This window comes from Alosa pseudoharengus, unplaced genomic scaffold (assembly GCF_046254945.1).
Source record: "Alosa pseudoharengus isolate Yale_2024_CS ecotype anadromous, Long Island Sound unplaced genomic scaffold, YU_APseudo_1.1 YU_APseudo_1.1_scf_3, whole genome shotgun sequence".
In the NCBI taxonomy this organism is placed as follows: Eukaryota; Metazoa; Chordata; class Actinopteri; order Clupeiformes; family Clupeidae; genus Alosa; species Alosa pseudoharengus.
The window spans coordinates 29,543,717-29,565,240 of record NW_027468718.1 but is presented as its reverse complement, the minus strand read 5'-3'; the positions used below and the strand labels follow the sequence as shown (position 1 = coordinate 29,565,240).

At 47.6% G+C, this 21,524-nt stretch overlaps 1 protein-coding gene across 1 annotated transcript in view; it reads right to left on the bottom strand.

Annotated features, from left to right (window-relative positions):
- Positions 1-21,524, bottom strand: part of lrp2a (low density lipoprotein receptor-related protein 2a) — a 67,722-nt gene that overhangs the window by 30,922 nt on the left and 15,276 nt on the right. Inside the window, exons 11-38 of the mRNA XM_076263938.1 lie at positions 20,875-21,044; positions 19,410-19,633; positions 18,623-18,829; positions 18,264-18,466; positions 17,695-17,835; positions 16,474-16,677; positions 15,400-15,592; positions 14,473-14,598; positions 14,014-14,144; positions 13,460-13,597; positions 12,863-13,144; positions 12,336-12,575; positions 11,559-11,678; positions 11,241-11,357; positions 10,616-10,996; positions 8,729-8,977; positions 7,870-8,081; positions 6,897-7,081; positions 6,499-6,727; positions 5,846-6,023; positions 5,337-5,465; positions 4,300-4,466; positions 3,461-3,604; positions 3,062-3,171; positions 2,391-2,568; positions 2,056-2,269; positions 754-993; positions 126-314 (exon numbers count right to left, since the gene is read on the bottom strand). Coding sequence (XP_076120053.1) covers positions 126-314; positions 754-993; positions 2,056-2,269; positions 2,391-2,568; positions 3,062-3,171; positions 3,461-3,604; positions 4,300-4,466; positions 5,337-5,465; positions 5,846-6,023; positions 6,499-6,727; positions 6,897-7,081; positions 7,870-8,081; positions 8,729-8,977; positions 10,616-10,996; positions 11,241-11,357; positions 11,559-11,678; positions 12,336-12,575; positions 12,863-13,144; positions 13,460-13,597; positions 14,014-14,144; positions 14,473-14,598; positions 15,400-15,592; positions 16,474-16,677; positions 17,695-17,835; positions 18,264-18,466; positions 18,623-18,829; positions 19,410-19,633; positions 20,875-21,044 — 5,301 coding nt within the window. The remainder of the gene's footprint in view (positions 1-125; positions 315-753; positions 994-2,055; positions 2,270-2,390; positions 2,569-3,061; positions 3,172-3,460; positions 3,605-4,299; positions 4,467-5,336; positions 5,466-5,845; positions 6,024-6,498; positions 6,728-6,896; positions 7,082-7,869; positions 8,082-8,728; positions 8,978-10,615; positions 10,997-11,240; positions 11,358-11,558; positions 11,679-12,335; positions 12,576-12,862; positions 13,145-13,459; positions 13,598-14,013; positions 14,145-14,472; positions 14,599-15,399; positions 15,593-16,473; positions 16,678-17,694; positions 17,836-18,263; positions 18,467-18,622; positions 18,830-19,409; positions 19,634-20,874; positions 21,045-21,524) is intronic.

The following is a 21,524-nucleotide window of genomic DNA, read 5'->3' as shown; positions in this document are numbered from 1 at the left end:
TATTTATACTTCAGGATTGGAATTTTGTTCTAAGCTGTTGAAAGACTGGTTATGGCCTTCACCCAAGGGTTAAGGCCCCACCACAGCAAGCCACTACCAGAGAAAACCACTCAAGTCCTCCATACCTGCAGCCCAGTCCACGGCGATGCCTCTGATGCCATTACGGCCGATGCCGGACGTGACAATGCTGCGGAAGCCTGAGCCATCTGGCTTGATGCGCCGAATGGCGTTCTGAGACGCCACCGTGCTGCTGAAGTCACACCAGTACAGGAAGCCAGAGGGCATATGCACATCCACATGCAGAGCATTACGACCTGCGGGGCCAGAGAGCACGTGAGCATGGGGACAACAGGCTGAAACCAACTCTAGAGAGGTTACTTTTCTGGCACGTTACATGTCACATGAAATATCAAGTGTTTCAAGTATCAAGAATCAATGGCAGTCTGTAGACAGATGCTAGGGCTGCACAATTAATCGATTTTTAATCAAAAAAACAATTTCAACTCATAACTATGCAATGCAATTAGCTAATTACAAATTAATCTTTAATTGATTAAGAGACTTCATGCACTAGGCATGAAAATTTGGACATTTGCGAATTTGGAATATTGAATAAAATTTCAAAAAAATATATCGCAAATAAAATGGCAATATCTATCAAAAAAAAGTTGCAATTACACATTTCCCCAAATTTTGCAGCCCCAACAAATGAGGTTACAGCACAGACTCTCCTGGACATTAGATTTCCCATACCTCTGCCCGCTACAGGTACCATGGCCTCCGAGTGGTCGGAGCCCTCCAGGCTGAAGCCCTTGATGGAGGTGAGCATGGAGAGGACCACGTAGGACTGGTAGGGGGCGCAGGTGCGGTTGTCGGCGTTGAGCTGGAAGCCCGTGGCGCAGGCGCAGCTGAAGAGGCTGCCCGGCCGTGGCAGGCACAACTGCTCGCACACCGCCTGGTTGTTACTGCAGCCGTTAGACGTGCCGGCCGACACTGTGAAGAGAGGAAAGGTTGAGAGTTTAGTCTCAGTTCCGGCAAAGTTCTGTCCTGATCTGACAATATGGAAATACCTATCTAGATGACCGATGGACTGGAAGGTTCAGGTTGAGTTTCAGCCTAAGCTAGGTGCGTACAAGAGTGACGTTCAATTTGAGTTTGGCTAGGATGTCACAGCCAAGATGGAGTTCTAAATTCGCTGTGAGGTCAATCCGAACCAGTGACCTCCCAGCTATGCTTAACTACTCAGCTAGAAATGGAATTCTTTATTAAAACGCCCAAAGCAGAGGATATTTTGCCTCAGCTATTTGGACTATGCCCATAACAATCTGTCTCATATCACAGATGACAAGCAGCAGGCAAGGAAGGGGGTCAGGAGGACTACAGAGCTATTACTGAGGGCTCTGCTGCTCCTAATGACAGCCTGGTTCAGTCTGATCCGACCTGGAGGATTCACAATGAGAGTTGTTCTCTCTCGTCCCGCGAGTGAGCGAGAGAAAGCCCTCAGCCTTATCTCTGCTCCTCTGAGCAAAGAGAAACTGGCTCCTTTCCGCTCACACAACAGCCAGTGTTCTTTTGATGGCAGGGGGAACTAATTGGTAAGCTGATCCAGATACATCTCCCTCAGGTAATCATCCTGGCGGCATCCAGCTGACAAGGAAGGCCTCCGGAAAAAAAGGAGCGCCACGAGTCGGCCATTATCTCAATCTCACAATCAGGATGAAGAAAGGCCTCCATTCAAACAGCACAGCCCTTACAGGCCAAACACAGAGCCATTGCTTCTTTGTCTACAACACAGGCTGTCATCCTCCTGAATAATGTGATGGCCCATTTTAATCCACATGATACAAATATGTACAATGCGTTCCCACATGCGTTATAGCATGCTATTGTATTGATTGCTAAGTAGTACACTACACAAGAGGCATAAAACAACAACTTGTTCAAGGGTTGTAAAATATTCCTGGTGCTGAGCTGTTGCAACTGCCATTCTGAGTAGCACAGGGAGCTAATGGCGAACATTTGATAGCATTGGAGGAGTCGTCCAGCGATACTCACTGTCTCTGTAGTGCACTTTCAGCACTCTCAGGCCGGACACGTTGTCCCGCAGCACCACCCTGTTGGCGCCCGTGGCCTTGTCCACACGCTCGATCACCTCATAATCCCGATCAGTGAAGTACAGGAAGGACTCATGCACGGCCACGCCCCAGGGGTGCGACTGCCCAGTTACCATAGTGATGCGGTTTGTCCCATCTGGATCACCGCGCTCAATCTGACGTCATAAAATAAAAATTAATTTAGTCAGCTTTCCAGATATTCAACTTGTAAATGTACAGGTCTCCTTATATGCTGACAATCATTACAATGTGGCCTGTAGCAATAAAGCAGTTTACCACTCCAGTTGAGGTGACGGACCAGTAGAGCTTGTTTTCTTTGATGTCAATGGTGATGAACTCCACATGGTCCAGGCTGGTCGTGAAGAGGTTGATGGGGTCAGAGCCGTCCATGTTAGCGGCCGCCACCTTAGCTGGGATGCCGCTCTCCGTGCCCTGGTCAGTCCAGTACATCCTCCTGAGGAACCACACATGGAGATGTGATGTTAACCTGGCTAACCATTCTTCTCTCATTTTGGTGATAGTGCCTCTTATCAGAGCCCTCATTGTTTTCAGTAGGCATGGGTTGTAAAGAAATATTCCATGAACTGGGCGCCAAATGGCAGCATAGCTTGACAAACACTGACACACAGAAATACGAACACCATTACATCACTTTGATCTCTCTATCAACAGAGTAAAGTTGACAGCAGTAAGACGTTTTAATGAATTCTAGGTTATGTTTCAGAAAGCTTTCTTCCTCAACCTTCCTCTATGTGTGTGTGTGTGTGTGTGTGTGTGTGTGTGTGTGTGTGTGTATTAGTCTAGTATTTCTCCTGTTGGTGCCCGTTGGTCATGTGTTCAGTGGGCTCCTGGAGCCGGGCAGATGGCAGAAGACCTGCCAGGGCCCCACGAGCAGGAGGATCAGCTGTCATGCCAGGCAGGCGCACGGTGTGCTGAACGGGGCTTACCCGCGTGCCGGGTCCACCGCGATGCCAGTGGGCGTGCCAGCACCGGTGGGAGAGCCGTTGTTGGTGATCAGCGTCTTCCTGTACTGCACTGCCCCTCTCAGCCTCAGGACCTGCCAGAGAGAGGCAGCAGACGACATGAGCAGGACATACACTTGCAGTTACACTCTCCTTGTTTTTTTAAACTATTTACTGACCAACTTTTAACTGACCGATCTTCATCAGGATAAATGGAAGTGTATGCAAAAAAACAATTCATGACAAGCTCTCTGCAAATCTAATATTACACAACAGCATGACATTGTATTATTGAGATGATATTGCATTGATTTTATAACTTGACCATGACATGTCAAAGTTGTGGAGCATGTATCGTATCAAGTGTCACTGTTCTCTGCACACCTCTATGGACTGGGAGGATGGGTTTGTGTAGTAGAGGTTCTGAGTCATCCAGTCCAGAGCCAATCCCACTGGGGAGCCCAAAATGGCCGCAGGGGCAAACTCTGTCCTGTTCATGCCATCTGACTTCACCCGATGGATCTCCCCCTAGAACGGAGAGAGAGATAGGCCTCAATCCAGGACTATGATATGCTGAATATTTTAACATACTGAACAAAATGAAGATGAGTCAAAAAGAGAAATTCATTTGGATTGAAAATGTCTCTTCTCCTCAGTGGTACAGAAGTTTTGAATTAGATCTGACAGACTACTTGAATAAGCAGACCTCAGGTCACACTGACGTGTCAACACATGGGACAACAAAAGGGTTTGTTCTGCTTGTTTGTGTGTTTGTTTGTTTGTTTAGATTAGTAGACAGAAGCATCAAAAGAGCAAGCCACAGACGAGGAAGCCAAAGGAATTAAGTAGAGAAGAATAACACAATGGTCATTGATCATCAAACAGAAGTTCAATTGAAATAAAAACATCCCTAGATAATATTACTGAAAACAAGTTAACATGGGCATGGAAAAGATTTGATATTTGCACCTGAGAACAATAAGTGGAAGCAAAGCTTCAAAGTTAATCCGTAAAGGAACAAACCTGTTCCGAAAACATTTTTGACAAACTGTTTTGGAGTCGGTGTGTAAGCACAAAGTAACGTCATGGAACTGACACAAAGTGAGATGAAATATATGGCCTCAGTGTGTAAAGGCTTTAAGTTTGTGCATTTCATGAGCTCTATCAGTATTGATGTCTGGACACCAGTGGACATATACTGTAGATGTAGTGGTGCCACTCACCGGGTGCTCCACCCAGTAGATCATCTCCTCCGAGTCGTCAAAGTCCACGTCGTATCCGTTATGGAGACCAGCCACCGGCACCATGGCATCGTTGCTCTTGTCATCAGGGTTGAGGGGGATTCCATAGATGATACTGTCACGGACGACCACCAGGAAGGGATCCTCCACTGTTGACATACGAGACAAGACAAGGCAGATATTACCCTCTCCACATGGGCCACCATCACACACCATGGGATGAGAGGGAGCTATGCATTTAGACAGGGAGAAAGGGGGGGTGTAGATTCAGGTATGGCTTAAGAGAGCCGGAGGGGGGGGGGGGGGGGTGTAGATTCAGGTATGGCTTAAGAGAGCTGGAGGGGGGGGGGGGTGTAGATTCAGGTATGGCTTAAGAGAGCCGGAGGCCTGGAGATGGTGATTGGCTTTGTCATCAGAGATTAGCATCAGGCTGGACCTGCAGCCATTTTCCCCTCGGGGGTAATCAATCAGTCACTCGGTGGGAGAGAGCGCATTTGACATTTGCTGAGAGAGGGAGAAAATGGCTGAAACCCGAGACTGAGCTGAGCTGAGCTGAGCTGACCTGTGCTGTTGACCTGAAGAGGACTGTCTCCCTCTCTCTCTCTCTCGTGTCTCATCTCAACTAGGCCTTCTGGTACAGTAGGACTAATCACATTTGCTTTTGGAATGAGATTTTAGGGATGGAATTGAAAATAGGGGGCTGTTGACAGGTTCTCTTTCAACTGAGCTTGAGCCAATCTCTCCAGAGGGAGTGTTTCCCTTCTCCTCATCCATCCCTTGGCAGCTAGATGCCACCGAGAACAACTGCACAGCTGTCCTGTGACATGAGCTTTGCCCATTCACCGTATTATGATATGCTACTTTAAAACAATATGTCGTTATGTTCCAAGTCCAACACAGTAGTTACAGTAGACCCCGCCGACTTCTGCACCACAGAGAGTCCAGCCTGATTTCCTTTCCTTAATCAGAGGAGGAGAGATAACGCCGCCATTGGCCGGACAGGTTGGCGGGCTGCCTACCTCTGGCACAGGTGAGCTGGTCAGCAGCCAGCGTCCAGCCCGAGGGGCAGGCGCAGGAGTAGAAACGGGGGCCCACGGTGGAGAGGAGGCAGATGTGTGTGCAGGGACTCGCCTGGCACGGGTTATCACCTGTGAGAGAGCAAGAGCAAGAGCAAGAGCAAGAGCCTTCAGAGGTATTTCAGGACTAATGAGAGGCTCCAACATAAACACCCACAGCAAATGGGGTGCGGGGCAGAGTGTGGTCTAGTTCTGTGTACAATTACATGACTGACCAACAAATGCTAGCGTCAACTGTAAACAAATACAACTCAAGTGCACTTAGGGATGGTGGACAGTGTGCATCTGGTGAGGAGGACTAAAGTGTGTTGTGGACTGAACTCCCTAAAACCGTCTCTCAGTATGAAATCCTGCTCCAACAACAAATGGATCAACATTCTCCTTTACTCTTGCGTAACATTATTAGCATGTCGCGGCTCAGCGGGGGGTGCTGGTGCCAGGCCGGTGCCTACCTGCGGGCTGCCTGGCCGGGTGCACTGCCACGAGGCCCATGGGCTGGGGGAGATTGTAGAGCATCACTGTCTGGTTCTCCCCGTGCCACTTATGGGCGCGGATCACACGGTTGACGTATCTGTCGGTCCAATACACAAAATCCTCAAAAATGGTAATTGCGTGGGGATGTTGCAGTACCTTTTCATTGAGAACAGGGTGGCAAAAGACAAAAAGGGCATGTTTACTCACATCATTCAGGGCACAATGAAAATTGATCATTAATTTTTTTATCAACATGTCTGGTGGTGATCAACTGGTCTTCTAATATCAAAATGTCATGTTATTTTCTCAGTACCACTGAGGGCTTGCTTTCTGATTTTTTTTAAAAAAAATTTTGACGAATGGTGACCAGTAGGAAATAGTAAATCTTGTGAAAAGTAACCTAGGTGGAAAAGCCATTAGGCTGGTTCCAAAAAGTGGCTATTTCAGTTATAACACTTTACAATGCATATTATCCACTCTTTATCATTCTGTTTAAAGCTGCACTCAATCTTACTGTAGGACATTTTGTTTCCACTCGGAAACAAAATTTCCAAGTTTCAAGGTTTCAAGTCGGAAGAAGGACTCCCCTTTAATCAATATGAATGACAATAAGTGTGAGTCAGCTCCTTACCAGGTCACTAGCTAGCACTTGTTTCCGATTGTTCCCGTCGTAATCACAGAAGTCAATAAAGTCCAAGTAGGCATCAGCAAAGTAGAGAAGGTTGTTGGGGTAGTCAATGGTCAGTCCATTGGGCCAGTACAGTTTCTTGCTTATGATTGTGGTCCTCATTTTCCCGTCCATGCTGGCCCGCTCAATACGTGGGTTTCTCCCCCAGTCAGTCCAGAACATCAGGTGGATCCTGAGAGGCGGTGAAGGGACACAATATGAACAACAGCTGTCTGCAGTCTGACCTGTCCTGTGCTAAGTTTGTTTTAACATACATTTTTATATTTATCTTAGCAATGTTCATTTTGTATTCATGCTAGTGCTTTTATGTCTTATGTTGATATTATTGTTGTTGTGTTTACCCGTTTCTGGGGTCCAGCACTAGGGCTCTGGGGTTGGTGATGTTCTGGCTGACCAGCACAGTCCTGTGCGATCCGTCCAGCTTGGCCACTTCCACTGTCTCCAGCACATAGTCTGTCCAGTAAAGGTTCCTGCCCACCCAGTCTACTGCAATACTCTCTGTGACTGTCACGCCACTGTCAAAGATCTGTCGGGTACCAAGGAGTAGTTCATTAATAACCTGTGTAAGGATGACGCAGTGTGCTGTAGTGTGGGTGTGTTTGCGTTTTGAAGTTTAGTAGTATTTAGCAGACTGCTTTATCCAGCAACGGGTTCCAAAATCGCACCCCGGTCCACTGTGATGGTAATTTTGATACCATAGATTTAATAGAGACCCAGTCAGACCAATAGTATAAAAAATCAGGAACAGAGTGTATTTACAATGATGCGCATCAAGGGAGAGACAGCATGACTTCACCTAAAGATCCATCAGCTGCTCTAACTAGACAAGGAAATAGTTAGGGTTTAAGTATCCTTCCAGGCTGACAGGAGATGGCGTTCGTCATCCCATATCACGTGGACTACACTGAATCAGACTCTGATTAGTGGCAACCTGGCAATCCGGAGCAGATAGCTACTGACGCAGCCATGTAGAACTGTGAAACACTGCAAAGTCATAATATTCCCGCTTATCTCTAAATACAGTCACACACAGATATACACAGGGACAGTACAGATATCATACAGTCATTACATAGAATCATACTTTTAGTATCAAAGTGACCTACTAATGAGAAATGCAGAACATTAAACCACATATTGGAATATTGGACATAATGTTCTATTCCACTTTCCCTCAACTGATTGTGAATGGCAATGACATTCCCACCATACTGTTTATGTATGTGTGTGTGTGTGTGTGTGTCTGTGTGTGTGTGTGTGTGTGTGTGTGTGTGTGTGTTTTGTGTTAGGGAGGTTTGGCAGACTGGCACTCACAACAGTCCTGTCGCTGCCGTTCTTGTGGGCACTCCAGATCCTGTCTTGCGTCGTGTCCGACCAGTAGACACGGTCAGTGGCCGAGTCGAAGTCCACAGCCACAATATTGCGTCCATCACGCACCAGGGAACGGACAACATTGGGCTGGGATGAAATGTCATCCGATATGATCTGATTTCGACTGGCAACCAACAGGAATGTCTCCCTTGAACCTGTGGGGGAAAAAACACCATCCATCTTTATGATACATTAGATTCTCTAATCATAGAGGTATTACAAAATACTTGAAACCAGTCACGCAATGGAGGCTCTCTGTCAGCCCAATGGCAGTGAGTGATGTCTCATTGGGGAAGGGCCTCATGTCTGAGACAGCCCAGCTCATAACCAAGCCTTTGTTTCGGATTAGATCCTAATAGGCCCATCTGAGGACGTCTGACTGACATATGTGATTTCTCTCTTATCGGCCGTAATCCGAGATGGGGGTCCAGCAGAGGAAAGGGAGACGGCCAGGCAGGGCCATCTCTGGCTCCGCCTGGGTCATTTCCCTCTCGCCCACTGACAGGGCATGTCATAGCTCAGTGAGTCAGTCAGATTCATCTCGCAAATTTCACTGGACATGAATGGGCATAGATCCAAAGTAGACTTACTGTCTTTCTGTTCCTGTTGTATTGTTGTATGCAAAAACAGGTACTTTGGAATTTAGTTATGATATTGTCACGAGTTTCTTTCACCAACTCATTGTGCTCTACAGACTGAGAACATACTTGTTTTGTTTGGAAAAACATCCTCAAAAGTAGTTTAGGAAGTAAACACACACACACACACACACACACACACACACACACACACACACACACACCTGAGACTTTGCAGGTGCGCTGGTCGGCCTCCAGTGTGTAGCCGTCCTGGCAGTGGCACCTGAAGGAGCCCCTCTCGTTGAAGCAGTGCTGGCTGCAGAGGCCCCGCGGCTGGCACTCGTCGATGTCCTCGCACGTCTTGGAGTCGTTGGTCAGCTGGAAGCCCATAGGGCAGGTGCACTGGGCGCCAAACGGGCCCTGGATGCAGCCATCGGTGCAGCCCGCGTTGTTGTCCGTGCAGCTCTCCTGGTCTGGAGGGCAACGCAGGCGAGGGGGCAGAGGTGAGGCCAGGTAAGGGTCAACATTCCACTCCATCATCACAGCAGACACTCACACATGCAGCAAACGGGGAAATTCATTCAGGGAATTTGCCTTTGACTCTAGATGCTATTTACACAACATTAGATAAAAACAAAGTCTTTGAATGAATTGTCCAGTGAGTTCATACTTGGATGTTACGATGGTGAAGACCATTGGAAAGAGCAGACGAGGCAGATGGCTTTGGCAGGTTAATACTTAGTAATAAAAACGTTAACGTCAGCTCTAATGGGTTATTAGCTTGGAAATCTACACCACAGATTCCTTTCAGAATCAAATGCTAGCATACAGTGCGTTGCTCATGCTAGGTTTCTACACTACAGACGTCCAGAAGATTTCGGCGCAGTAGCATGGAACTCTTCTACCCTGTTTGTCGGGGGTTAGTAGGGATGTGGCAGGGCGATGTTTAGGGATAGATCAGAGCTACATGCAAAAGGGACTGGGTGAATGATTGCGGGTTTGCCTACCTGGTAGAGGCTCATCTGAAAGCATTGAGGAAGGCATGAAAGGGAAATCACAGGTCACTTTAAAGTTAATCCAGACCAGATCAACCACATGCATGATTTGTATGCAAAGGGTTTTTTCCCAACACTGACACAAATGAGTCCAAATAAGTAAAACCACAAAAACAAGACAAACAACACAGCTGACACATGTGTAATCATATTAGCTAACAATCTAATCACCAGAAAAGGAAGAAAACACACAAAAGGTTCCATTATCAGCTAAATTTACAGAAGAAGATGTTTCATTGGATACAGTGAACAAACAAAGAGTCCCAAAAGGGCAAATGGACCATGAAAACACCAACAATTAGCTTTGTGATCAGAAATGATTGTGTATACCATTCAACCCTGCAGAGTGAAAGGGGCTGGGTATGAGCCACTGTGCGTGTGTGTGTGTGTGTGTGTGTGCCACTGTTTGTGTGTGTGTACCACTGTGTGTGTGTGTGTGTGTGTGTGTGAGTGTGTGTGTGTGTGTGTGTGTGTGTGTGTGTGCCACTGTGTGTGTGTGTGTGTGTGTGTGTGTGTACCACTGTGTGTGTGTGTGTGTGTGTGTGTGTGTGTGAGTGTGTGTGTGTGTGTGTGTGTGTGTGTGTGCCACTGTGTGTGTGTTTGTGTGTGTGTACCACTGTGTGTGTGTGTGTGTGTGTGTGTGTGAGTGTGTGTGTGTGTGTGTGTGTGTGTGTGTGCCACTGTGTGTGTGTGTGTGTGTGTGTGTGAGTGTGTGTGCGTGTGTGTGTGCCACTGTGTGTGTGTGTATGTGTGTGTGTGTGTGTGTGTGTGTGTGTGTGTGTGTATATGTGTGTGTGTGTGCCACTATGTGTGCGTGTGTGTGTGTGTGTGTATATGTGTGTGTGTGTGCCACTATGTGTGCGTGTGTGTGTGTGAGTGTGTGTGTGTGTGCCACTGTGTGTATGTGTGTGTGCCACTGTGTGTGTGTGTGCGTGTTATGTCTGAGAGAACAGAGACAATCTGTGACTGCACAATCTCAAAAGGGGCAGGTTGTGTACATGACGTATATATGGCCATCTGCTGCGTGTCAGAGGTTGAGGACAGAGGCAGACTTACTGCAGAGTGGCGACTCGTCGGCGCCATTGGGGCAGTCGGGCACGTTGTCGCAGACGCGGCTCAGGTTGACGCAGACGCTGTGGCCCGGGCACTGCCACTGCCAGCTGGGGCAGCGGAAGGGCGGCGTGGGGCAGTCGCGCTCGTCGCTCATGTCCCGGCAGTCGTTGTCACCGTCGCACACCCAGCCGCGGAACACGCAGTTGCCGTTGTCGCAGCGGAACTGCGAGGAGGTGCAGGTGCGCGGCGGGCAGCCGTGGTGCTCGTCCGAGCCGTCGGCGCAGTCGGCGTGGCCGTCGCACTCCCAGGACGAGGGCACACAGCTGCCGTCAGACTGGCACTGGAACTCCGTCTCATGGTGGCACATGCCAGGGGGCCTCGTGGCTGAGCAGGAGAGGGGAGAGTTTTTATGAGACTGAAAAAGTGTCATATCTTCATTGTCACCTTCACAACAGTAGCTGCTACTTTATTATTATACGTACTATGCGTACTATCATACGTATATAGGTACATACGGTATAATCACATGTATATATATATTACATATCTGGTAAACATTCTCAAAAGGAAATCTGACAGTGGACAGTTGACCTACAGGTGACAACACTACTATAAACAATGTACTTACGACAGCCTGCTTCGTCTGATCGGTCATTGCAGTCATGGACCCCATCACAGCGGTAGAAGGAGTTCACACATTGATGCCCATTGGCACACTTGAACTCGTAGGCAGTACAATTGTACACTACAACACAACAATCGCTCGGTGAGTTGAAATAACAACACAGTTTGCAATCCACTTCCAAGAATCATTCTATCAAGTTAATTCCATTAAGGCATTAAGTACATTTGTGTTGTTTATGACAGCCGTGGATGTCCCAGTGGAAAAACATGCTGTTTGTAAACAAGACAGACAAACAAGGCCATGAAACCACAGCAGACTCACCACAGCCCTGCTCGTCAGCTCCGTCCGCACAGTCCCGGTCCCCGTCGCACACGTACGCAGGGGCAATGCACCGGTGGTCTGGGCACTGGAACTGGTCAGGGTGGCATGTGCCCTGGAAGTCTGGGGGGGGGTCACAGAGACAGAGACACAGGTGGATGAAGACTCCATTCAGATTCAGTGTTGGATGGGACACAGAGACTGGGGTCCGGTGGGGGTCATCATCTACAGGGTTCCCACTCTAAGTCAAATGTAAAATTCCATGACTTTTCCCTGACATAAAAAAACTGAATTTCCATGACTTACTATACTATTTACTAACGTATAGTGTTCAAGAATATTTTACTTTTTAGAGTGGGACATGAATAAATGGCCATTAAATAAACAATGTTGGGATACTCAAGGAAGCAGTAAATCAAATAACCAGATATACACCAGTTCTGCGTAGAAATATTTGTGTGTATTTTGACAAGTGAATTTTAAACTGCTACAACAAAATTCCCTGATATTCCATGTCTTTGACCCCAACATGATAAAATTCCCTGACTTTCCATGTCTGGAATAGACTTTCCAAAATTCCATGATATTCCAGAAATTCCATGACCCGTGGGAACCGTGCATCTACACGCCTGATCTTTCATTGTCTGTGTTCTTCTCTTCATTTTTTGTGTTTCTCACTTAATATCTTCTAAAGGCAACAGACTGGAAAAAAGGCTGATCATGCCAAATCTAGTGCCTAGTCATCTAGTGGCCACTCCTGTCCCCTGTGGCCTAGCTTACCGCAGTCAGCCTCGTCGGAGCCATCTCCGCAGTCATTGTCTGTGTCACAGCGCCAGGTGTGGGGGATGCAGTGATGGTTGGCACAGGTGAACTGGTCAGCCTGGCAGGTGCCCGGGACCTGGGTGGGGCAGGGGCGCTCGTCGCTGCCATCGGAGCAATCATTGTGCCCATCGCATCGCCAGTTCCTGGGTATGCACCGTTGGTTGGCACACGTGAAGGCCGTGGGTGAACAGGTGGTGTCTGCAACATGGTCAATAATGTGAGAGAGCTGAAACACTGCAATGCCATCAACAAGGCCAACAAACTCATGCAGCCATTCAGTAAAAGTGTACAATATGCAGAAATGAATTCATTACAGGCCTTTAGTAAACTATTCTAATTTATTTGATAATGTGGATCAAACTGCCATTATGAGCAGCATTTTCATTCACTCTGAAGTATGAGAACAATAAAAACAATGACAATGCAATCCATTTCATGTTCCCCATTGACTTCACTTCACCAAAAAAAAAACAGTAGAGTATTACTGTGTGTCCCGCAGCCGGCCTCGTCGCTCTGGTCATAGCAGTCGTCCACGCCATCGCAGCGGTAGCTCTGGGGCACACACTTCCCGTTGGTGCAGGAGAAGGAGTTGGCGCCGCACTGCAGCGTGGGCGGCTCGTTGGTGGGGTCGTCCACACACGTCCGCTGGTCGGGCCCCAGCTTCATGCCGTACGGGCAGCCGCACACCCGCTGGGAGTCCGGGGCCGGGAAACAGAAATGGCTGCAGTCCCCGTTAGGGTTGGACTGTCTGTTACAGAAATTACCACCTGAGAGGGGGCAGAAAAAAAAAGAATTAGAGAAATGTCATTCATGTGGGATGTATTAGATGTGGGACGCATGTTGCTCCATCTCAGTAATGTAGTGCTGAAATCTGGAGGAATGTTTGGGTAAAAAAAGGGATTTAAATCAAACAACCTGACCACCACAGACACACACACACACACACACACACACACACACACGCACGCACACACACACACACACACACACACACACACACACACACACACACACACACACACATACACACACACACACACACACACACACACACACACAAATTCTGCGGGAGCGTCTCTCACCAATCTGGGAGTTGGAGTTGAAAGCTTTGACGTGCATGATGCGACTGATGCCCCTTCTGATAACCACCATCTCTCCCCCGTCCGTCTTGCGCACTCGCACGATCCCACCCAGCCTCCAGTCGGTGAAGTATGCATAACCTGGCCAGGGGGGAAGAGGAATTGGTCAGAATGCAGTAGGGGGCTGTGCAGGGCACTAACTCTGACATTAGACCCTTTATCTCTCACCACTAGGGGTATTAGCAGAACTGGCGGTTTGAGGAGGCGTAATTGCCGGCTATTTATCAATAGTGGCCCTTGTTTGCTGACGTTGTCACCACACAGGATTAGCGAGTTATAATTAAACTATGACAGACGTTAGCTATGAGGAACAACCACTCTGGGGGCCTGTAGTTCTTCTAAAGCTACTTGAGCTGCAGAAGGTCCCAACTTCATTGGATTGTAAACAATATAACTATTAGGCCTAGTAGTGAGTGGATTTTGTTTTTTGCAGAACATTTGCAGCAGTTTTCTTTCTTTTTGCTTGTCACAGAGCCAATGAGAGCACCAGAACAGACCTCCAAATATGGTCAGTCCAAAGGGATGGGAGATCTGGGTGATGCGGTCCAGGGACTGCCGGTCCTGCCCGTCAAACGAGCTGTGCTCGATCTTGTCGAAAAAGGCGTCCACCCAGTAGAGGCGCTGAGAGCTGGGGGAACACACAGGACTCATGAGTCAGCTTTGGGCCAGCGTTGAGCAAAGGATTACTGCAGGCTCATGTCTGTAAGGAGCTTACAGGCCAGGCAGATGTGTAAACAATAGGCACAACAACAGCAAAATACACAAGGTCCAGCGTTGGTCATTTCTTGTATCGGATATATAAAAACTCAACCGGTGACTCAGTGTAGTGGGGCTGCTTTGGTGAATGAAAAATGACAGGGGCATGTTTCCCCGCAACGCTGGCTCTGGCTGAATGGGGCATTGTGCAGGTGTTGCTTCGCGTCAGTGGCGCGCTGGGGACCATTGGTTTGGCTCACCTCCAGTCGATGGCCAGGCCATTAGGCCAGCCAAGAGTTGTGTTTACAATTGACAGGGCATGTGACCCGTCACACCAGGCGCGCATAATCTTCGCCGGGCGGTACCAGTCTGTCCAGAAAATGTATCTGTCAAGAGAGAAAGAGGACACATTGAGATCATGTATGTTGATTTGAGTTTGTTTTGCCAAGAAATAATGGAAAATCTGGCTTGAGCACAACACTATAGAATGAAAGAAATGGCATGGTTGCGTTTATGAACTGCTACAGACAGTGTATTTTGAGCACTCCATGGGGCTTTTCCATTTAAGCCAAGTTCTTAGTGTTGGTCACAATACCGGCCTTCATGCAGCACTAATCTAGGCTCTTTGGCCCAGGGGCCTTACGACTTTGAAGCCCTTGGAAATGTCCCACCAGCGCTAAATAAAGAGCCCTTTTTATCAGATTTGGGGTTCAAAGCCGGGAGGGATCCAGGGATAGATGGACACCTCTTGTATTATTCGAGGTGTGACTGGATCCAAGTACCCAGTTGGCTTTTTCCTGGTGTGGTGGCGGCGGAGGGGACAGAAAGGAGGGGATTTGAGTCATGTTTCTGGCAGCCCCATCCCCCATCCCCCTGCTGACAGGTCAGCTCAGCTGACATCTGGGGGCTCCAGTGATTACCTCAGCTTACGCTACTCCTCTACCCCAACACCACCACCACCTGTGGATACTGTTATTGTAAATTATTCACACTCATTTTCTTAATATGTTTCCAAGGCACCACAGGACTATCCTATAGAAATAGCATGTGTTCTTCAATGTAAGTAACACATACGCATACATACATTACATTTGGACATAACTGTCCATCACTGTTGAAGTAACTACCCCTCCCTCACCCAATGCCCCCCCTTCCCACCCTCCACATCCCAACCTAGCAGCATTTACCCCACAACTGGGTGCACCACGATGGCCCGCGGGTTGTTGAGGTTCCGGACGATGGCCCGTCTGGACTTGTCGGCCAGCTTCATGACCGAGATGCTGCGGTAGCGCGGGTCGGTCCAGTACAGGTTCTTTGAAATCCAGTCGTAAGCCAGGTCCTCCACGCTGTCCACCCGGTTGGCGGCCAGCACCTCCCGGCCTGTCCAGATCAAAGCGGAGGCACCGCGCAATTTTTAATACAGAGATGAAAGTGGGAAGACTTTTAAGCAAATAGACTGTCAGGCCGAATCTAGTCCCGAGCAGCCTGTGCACACTCACACACACAGCCAGGCTGGGTCACATGGGGCAAGATGCAGGCAAGACCAACAAACAGGCACACAAAAACACACACTGCACGCCAAACAGGCACACAGAAACACACACTGCACGCTCTCCTGTTTCTCTGGGATTCACTGGTGCCGAGATTACTGCTGTCATTTCATCCTTGTGAATCTTTGTGTTTGGAATATCCACTCATTCACTATAGTCAATGAACAATATACTGTATAGATATTCACTATATACAGTAGTGTACTATGTATTGAATGATTGGCAGTTCTGAACACAGTGTCTGTGTAGGTATGTTTGTAACCAGATATCCAAAACTCTCTATATCTTTTATTCCTTGAGATAGAAACGACATGCGTCTTTGTGGGTCAGTGTTCTTTAGACTAGGCCATGGTGACTCTGGGCATTAGGTGAACCTTTCTCACTTTAGCCTTTGCATGCTTACCCTTCCCCCACGTCACCCTGCCCCATAAGACACTCCCATGATTCCGTGCTGCTCTGACCTCAGAGGATCACATGCTCGGGCTCTGGACTCAGCGGCCTCGCTCGACCGCTGCCAGAGTCCCAATAATCTCATATTAAGAGTCGCAGCCATAGCTATTTTAGGAGACCAAAGGAGGTAAACTCATGCATTTTGAAACCTCCTTTTTGAAATGCTGAGCTGGGACCCAGTGCTTTGGGAGCTGGGGAATTGTGGGGCATTTACTGTGTTTTTATTTATTTATTTGGAGGAGAGAAGGAAAACAATCTCACCAGTTCCGTCCACGTTCTGCTTGTAGATGATGTCTTTGGCAGTGTCCGAGAAAAATATGGCGTCATCCTCGGCACTGAAGTCCACCCCGACAAAGTAGGACGGGGTGCCTGTAATGGGCAGGATGACGTCCTCCTGTGCAGACAGGTTAAAGGGGATCCCTCTCACTGCCAGCTGACTGGAGAAGAGCAGGAACTGCCTAACAACTGAGAGAAAGTGGAATAGAACATTATGTCCAATATTCCAATATATGGTTTAATGTTCTGCATTATGTCCAATATTCCAATATGTGGTTTAATGTTCTGCATTTCTCATTAGTGGGTCACTTTGATACTAAAAGTATGATTCTATGTAATGACTGTATGATATCTGTACTGTCCCTGTGTATATCTGTGTGTGACTATGTATTTAGAGATAAGCAGGAATATTATGACTTTGCAGTGTTTCACTGTTCTGCATGGCTGCGTCAGTAGCTATCTGCTCCGGATTGCCAGGCTGCCACTAATCAGGGTCTGATTCAGTGTAGTCCACGTGAGATGGGATGACCAACGCCATCTCCCGTCAGCCTGGAAGGATACTTAAACTCTAACTATTTCCTTGTCTAGTTAGAGCAGCTGATGGATCTTTAGGTGAAGTCATGCTGTCTCTCCCTTGATGCGCATCATTGTAAATAAACTCTATTCCTGATTTTTCATACTATTGGTCTGACTGGGTCTCTATTAAATCTATGGTATCAAAATTACCATCACAACTGAGACACACACACAGGGAAATGTCCACATGCAGTCTGACCAATGGCATACCATCAGGAAATCACTCTAAGCAATAAATACCACATTCTGCAATACAAGGGAATATCAAACTTAAAAATATAAAGTCATTTGTTTGTCGTTATTAGTATTGACATTATTACATCAGCACTACTAACAATGGCTCTAATATCATGTCATAATTGCTGTCAGTTCAAATTTCATAAAATAAATCAGATAGATAGATAGATACTTTATTGATCCCCAGGGGAAATTCAAGGTCTCAGCAGCATACATACAACACAAACACATTCTTAAAAAGCAGAAAGAGTAATTAAAGTATATAATATAAAAACACAACTAAGCAGTAAGGACAGTAAAGGATTATATATTACAACATACAGTATATACAGTATATACTGCAAACCTCTCCTATTCCACAAAATCCAGGGAAAGCCTGAGGACTGAACTTACCAACGCAGCGTTTGCCATCAGCATGGAGGTCGTAGCCCATGCGGCATTTGCAGCGATAGCCCAGACCTCCATTATCTGTCCTGTGACTCAGAACACAGATGTGCTCACAGCCACCTCTGTCTGCCCCACAAGGGTTGTTCACTGTAGACACACAAACACAGACAGTATAGACTAATGGCACCCCACAACACATCTTGACCAGTCAGTATGGACTTAAAAAGTCATTATGGACAACAGATTTGCCGCGCAAACATCAAGAGTAGCACAGATAGCATTGGCAAAGGCTAACTAGCTGCTAACTGATGCATTTCGGTGACATGTTTGGCAATGTCAAGCTGTTATCACATTTCTGTAGGGTTTTTTCTCTGCACCAAAACATTCCATAGTACTAAGCTGCTAGTAGGAAAGACATGTATTTATTTTCAATTGGCATCCACTTGTGCCATAAAATATATATGGGAATGCTGTAAAAGTTAGCTATCTACAAAAAAATATTTTTTTAACTCATGGAACTAAACGCATTTCAACGGCCCATAAAGGAGGAGAGCGATGCCTGGTGTCTGGCTTACCATTTGGCTGTCTGTATGGGTGAATGACTGCCACTCCACGAGGCGTCTGGGCTGTGGTGTACACAACTTGCGGACTGGTGTCGCTGAACTTATTCGCTTTCATGACAGCCATCTTGGTCCAGTCGGTGTAGTAGACGGTACTCTCAAACAGGCTGATGGCAAACGGGTGTGGAATGATGGAGCCTCCATGCACCACTGTTTTTCTGGCAGGGGAACACAGTGCAGTTGGGTCAAGCAAAGCAAAACCCAGCAGTTACTCATACCGTAACCAAACAGGTCCATGGGCTGGACTTTTAAATAAATGATTTAAATCATTATATGATGCACATTTGATCTGAAATGCAATAATGTATGCATACCTGTGCAGACCATCGTAGGTGGTGGTTTCGATGTAGTCATAGCGGCTGTCCACCCAATAGAGTCTTTTGGCCTCGATGTCCAGAGTGATCCCCGAGGGCCAGCCCAGCTTGGATCTGATGATGCCGTACCGGTTAGTCCCGTCCATGTAGGCCCTCTCCAGTCCAGGCTCCCCATTCAAAGAGTCCCAGTCGGAGAAGAACATGAACCTATAGCACAGACCCCAGAGATCTCATTACTCTGCTGCCCATGCCCCTCGGTCAATCTGATTCAAAGGAATGAACAGTATCAACAGTATGCGACCCCTCACAACCTGGGCGGTTAAGCTATAGTGTAACTGAAATCAAATACTCAACCCACAGATTCTTATCCGAGGTTCATTGAAACAGGGGAGGGGGAAAAAAGCAGTGTCAAAGAGCTACATCGCTATGTATGTTCATTATCACGTGCCCATATACCGCCTGGCCACCTGGCCGTGCCTGACGATTGGATTTCAATTGGTCTCATCTTTTTTATTACATCCAGCTAATACTTGGGAGACTATCTGCTGGTGTCACGCTCTCTTGAGTCTGGCTTGCTGGAACGAGACCATGATGAGATAGGGGACACGGGCAGATCCCCCCCTACCCTCACACATTCTCGCCCTCTTTCACCCCGCCACACACACACACACACACACACACACACACACACACACACACACACACACACACACACACACTCACACACACACACACACACACACACTCACACACACACACACACACACACACACACACACTCACTCACCCGACTGTAGGGTCCACTGCCAGGCCTCTAGGGTTTCCCAGATTCTCCGCGATCAGGGTCACGCGGTTGCTCCCGTCGAAGTCCAGCATGTCGATCCTGTTGACGCTGGCCTCCACCACATACAGTTTATTGTTCACCCAGTCCACAGCCAGGTTCTCGGGGTAGTCAACTGATATATTTAAGACCACCTGTAGGTCTGAACCGTCCATTTTTACTGAAAACACCTGGCAAGCAAAAGAGTAGGCATCCTTGTAAGGAGATTAGGTAGTAGGGCTACTGCTGTATATGGGTCACTAGTGAAACATTTGAACATGTAATTGAAATAAAGGAACATTTACTCTTGGTAACAACCAGGACATTGTGATAACTGAACTGGCCAACTATCTTGTCTGTCATTACGGATGTAATGGTATCTCCTTTGGAAGTGTTGTGAAATTGTCCTCCAAGATATTTCAAGATGGCACTATCTTCTACGGCACAATCATTTACTGTAGCGTCGTCCACTCTTGGTTCTTTGCGCCCTTGGGCCTTCCTTGAAAACCAAACCCTGACACAAATCGAGAGTAGGATTTTTCAGCTGACCTGTTCCAACGAAATTTAAGATGGGGAAATGCAACCTCCCAGGCAACATTCGCAGACTGTGTTTGTGGACCCCTTAACTTTAACGACCTATGACATTCAGTAGTGGTGTTGGTGGCAGATCGCAGATACCCGGTCAGTTGCTGGTATGTCCTGGCTTTTCAGCCCCCGTGGCTGGGATTCAACCCATAGAGCAGCCAAGAGCGTCAAACAAAGCCCCCCCACCCCCCCCCCAGCGCTCCCATTATTACAGCATTAGCGGTATCTAGATGCATCAGTCAAAGAATTTCCTCCATCCAACGTGGGGGGCCAGCTTCCTCCGCTGCTTAACCACACCGACAAATGGCCAGCTTGTTTATCCTGAACACTATTACTAGGTTATTTGGGTGGGAGGGGAGTGGAGGGGAGTGGAGTGGGGCGGGAGGGCCTGTTGAAGAGTTAATAAATGGGACTGACAGGCAGACTTTTGACAGGCTGGCTCTACATGGGAGTGGAGCCAAGGCATGCTGCCCTCTGAGGCAAGGTAACTGCCGAGCTGAGGGAGACTGGTGCAGTGTGGGGGAGAGCAGCATTAGTCCATGTCAAGGGGATGAACCTGCAGAATGAAACGCTCGCCTTATCAACAAACAAAGTGGAGCACCGATAGCTCCTCCAGCTGACCAGATGGGCTTCCTGGAATATCTGTGGAGACGCTATCCTTGTTTTGGGATGCTCTGGAATTTTATCTCACACTAGTGAGAGACAGAACACTGTGTATTCTTGGAATGACGGATCGTTTTCATCTACCTTTATTAACAGGGAGGTTTCAAAATTTGATTTCCTTATATTTTGATTGATTGCCGGTCAGGTTTGTACAAAACTCCCCGCTGCCCAGTTGATTACACACCTTATTCTGAATGGTGTCAGTCCAGAAGATGCGCTGGCTCTGATAGTGGAAGTCCACTCCGACAGCCACCCCTCTGTTCTGGGAGGCGACCAGAGTCCTCAGGTTGTTCCCGTGGGTGTCCCCAATCAGCAGGTCTCGGCCGTTGGAGAAGACCAGGGAGGGAGCACCAGCTGCACAACAGCACCCAGCAGTCAGTCAGGACAAGAGGAAGCCATGTCCAGCATTCACACAATACATACTTTAGTCAAAAAAAGAGTGAATCTTGATATCACATTTTACAGAGAGAAAATCGTAATCGCAATGCATATTTCAAATGAAAAAACAAATTCATTTAACCTTCAAAGACAAACATGTAGCGAAAAAGGAATATCTGTAAGCCTGTAGTCATTCTCTGATTTCCATATACTAATTGAAGAACAGAATTCAACCCACAGAGCAAAATAATTGAGAGATCACAGATGACTAATTCCGTATGAGCTACTGTCGTAATCAGGGCTTTGGGGGCACCACTGACTTGGCCTGAGGGGCACAGTTGGGGGACCCGTCTCTTGGTCCTGGGCCATATTCCGCTCTGCATAAGCAAACGACTGGCTGAAATAACATTCAGCCCGCAACAAAGCACCAGTGGGCAGGGAAAGGAGGGGGGTGGG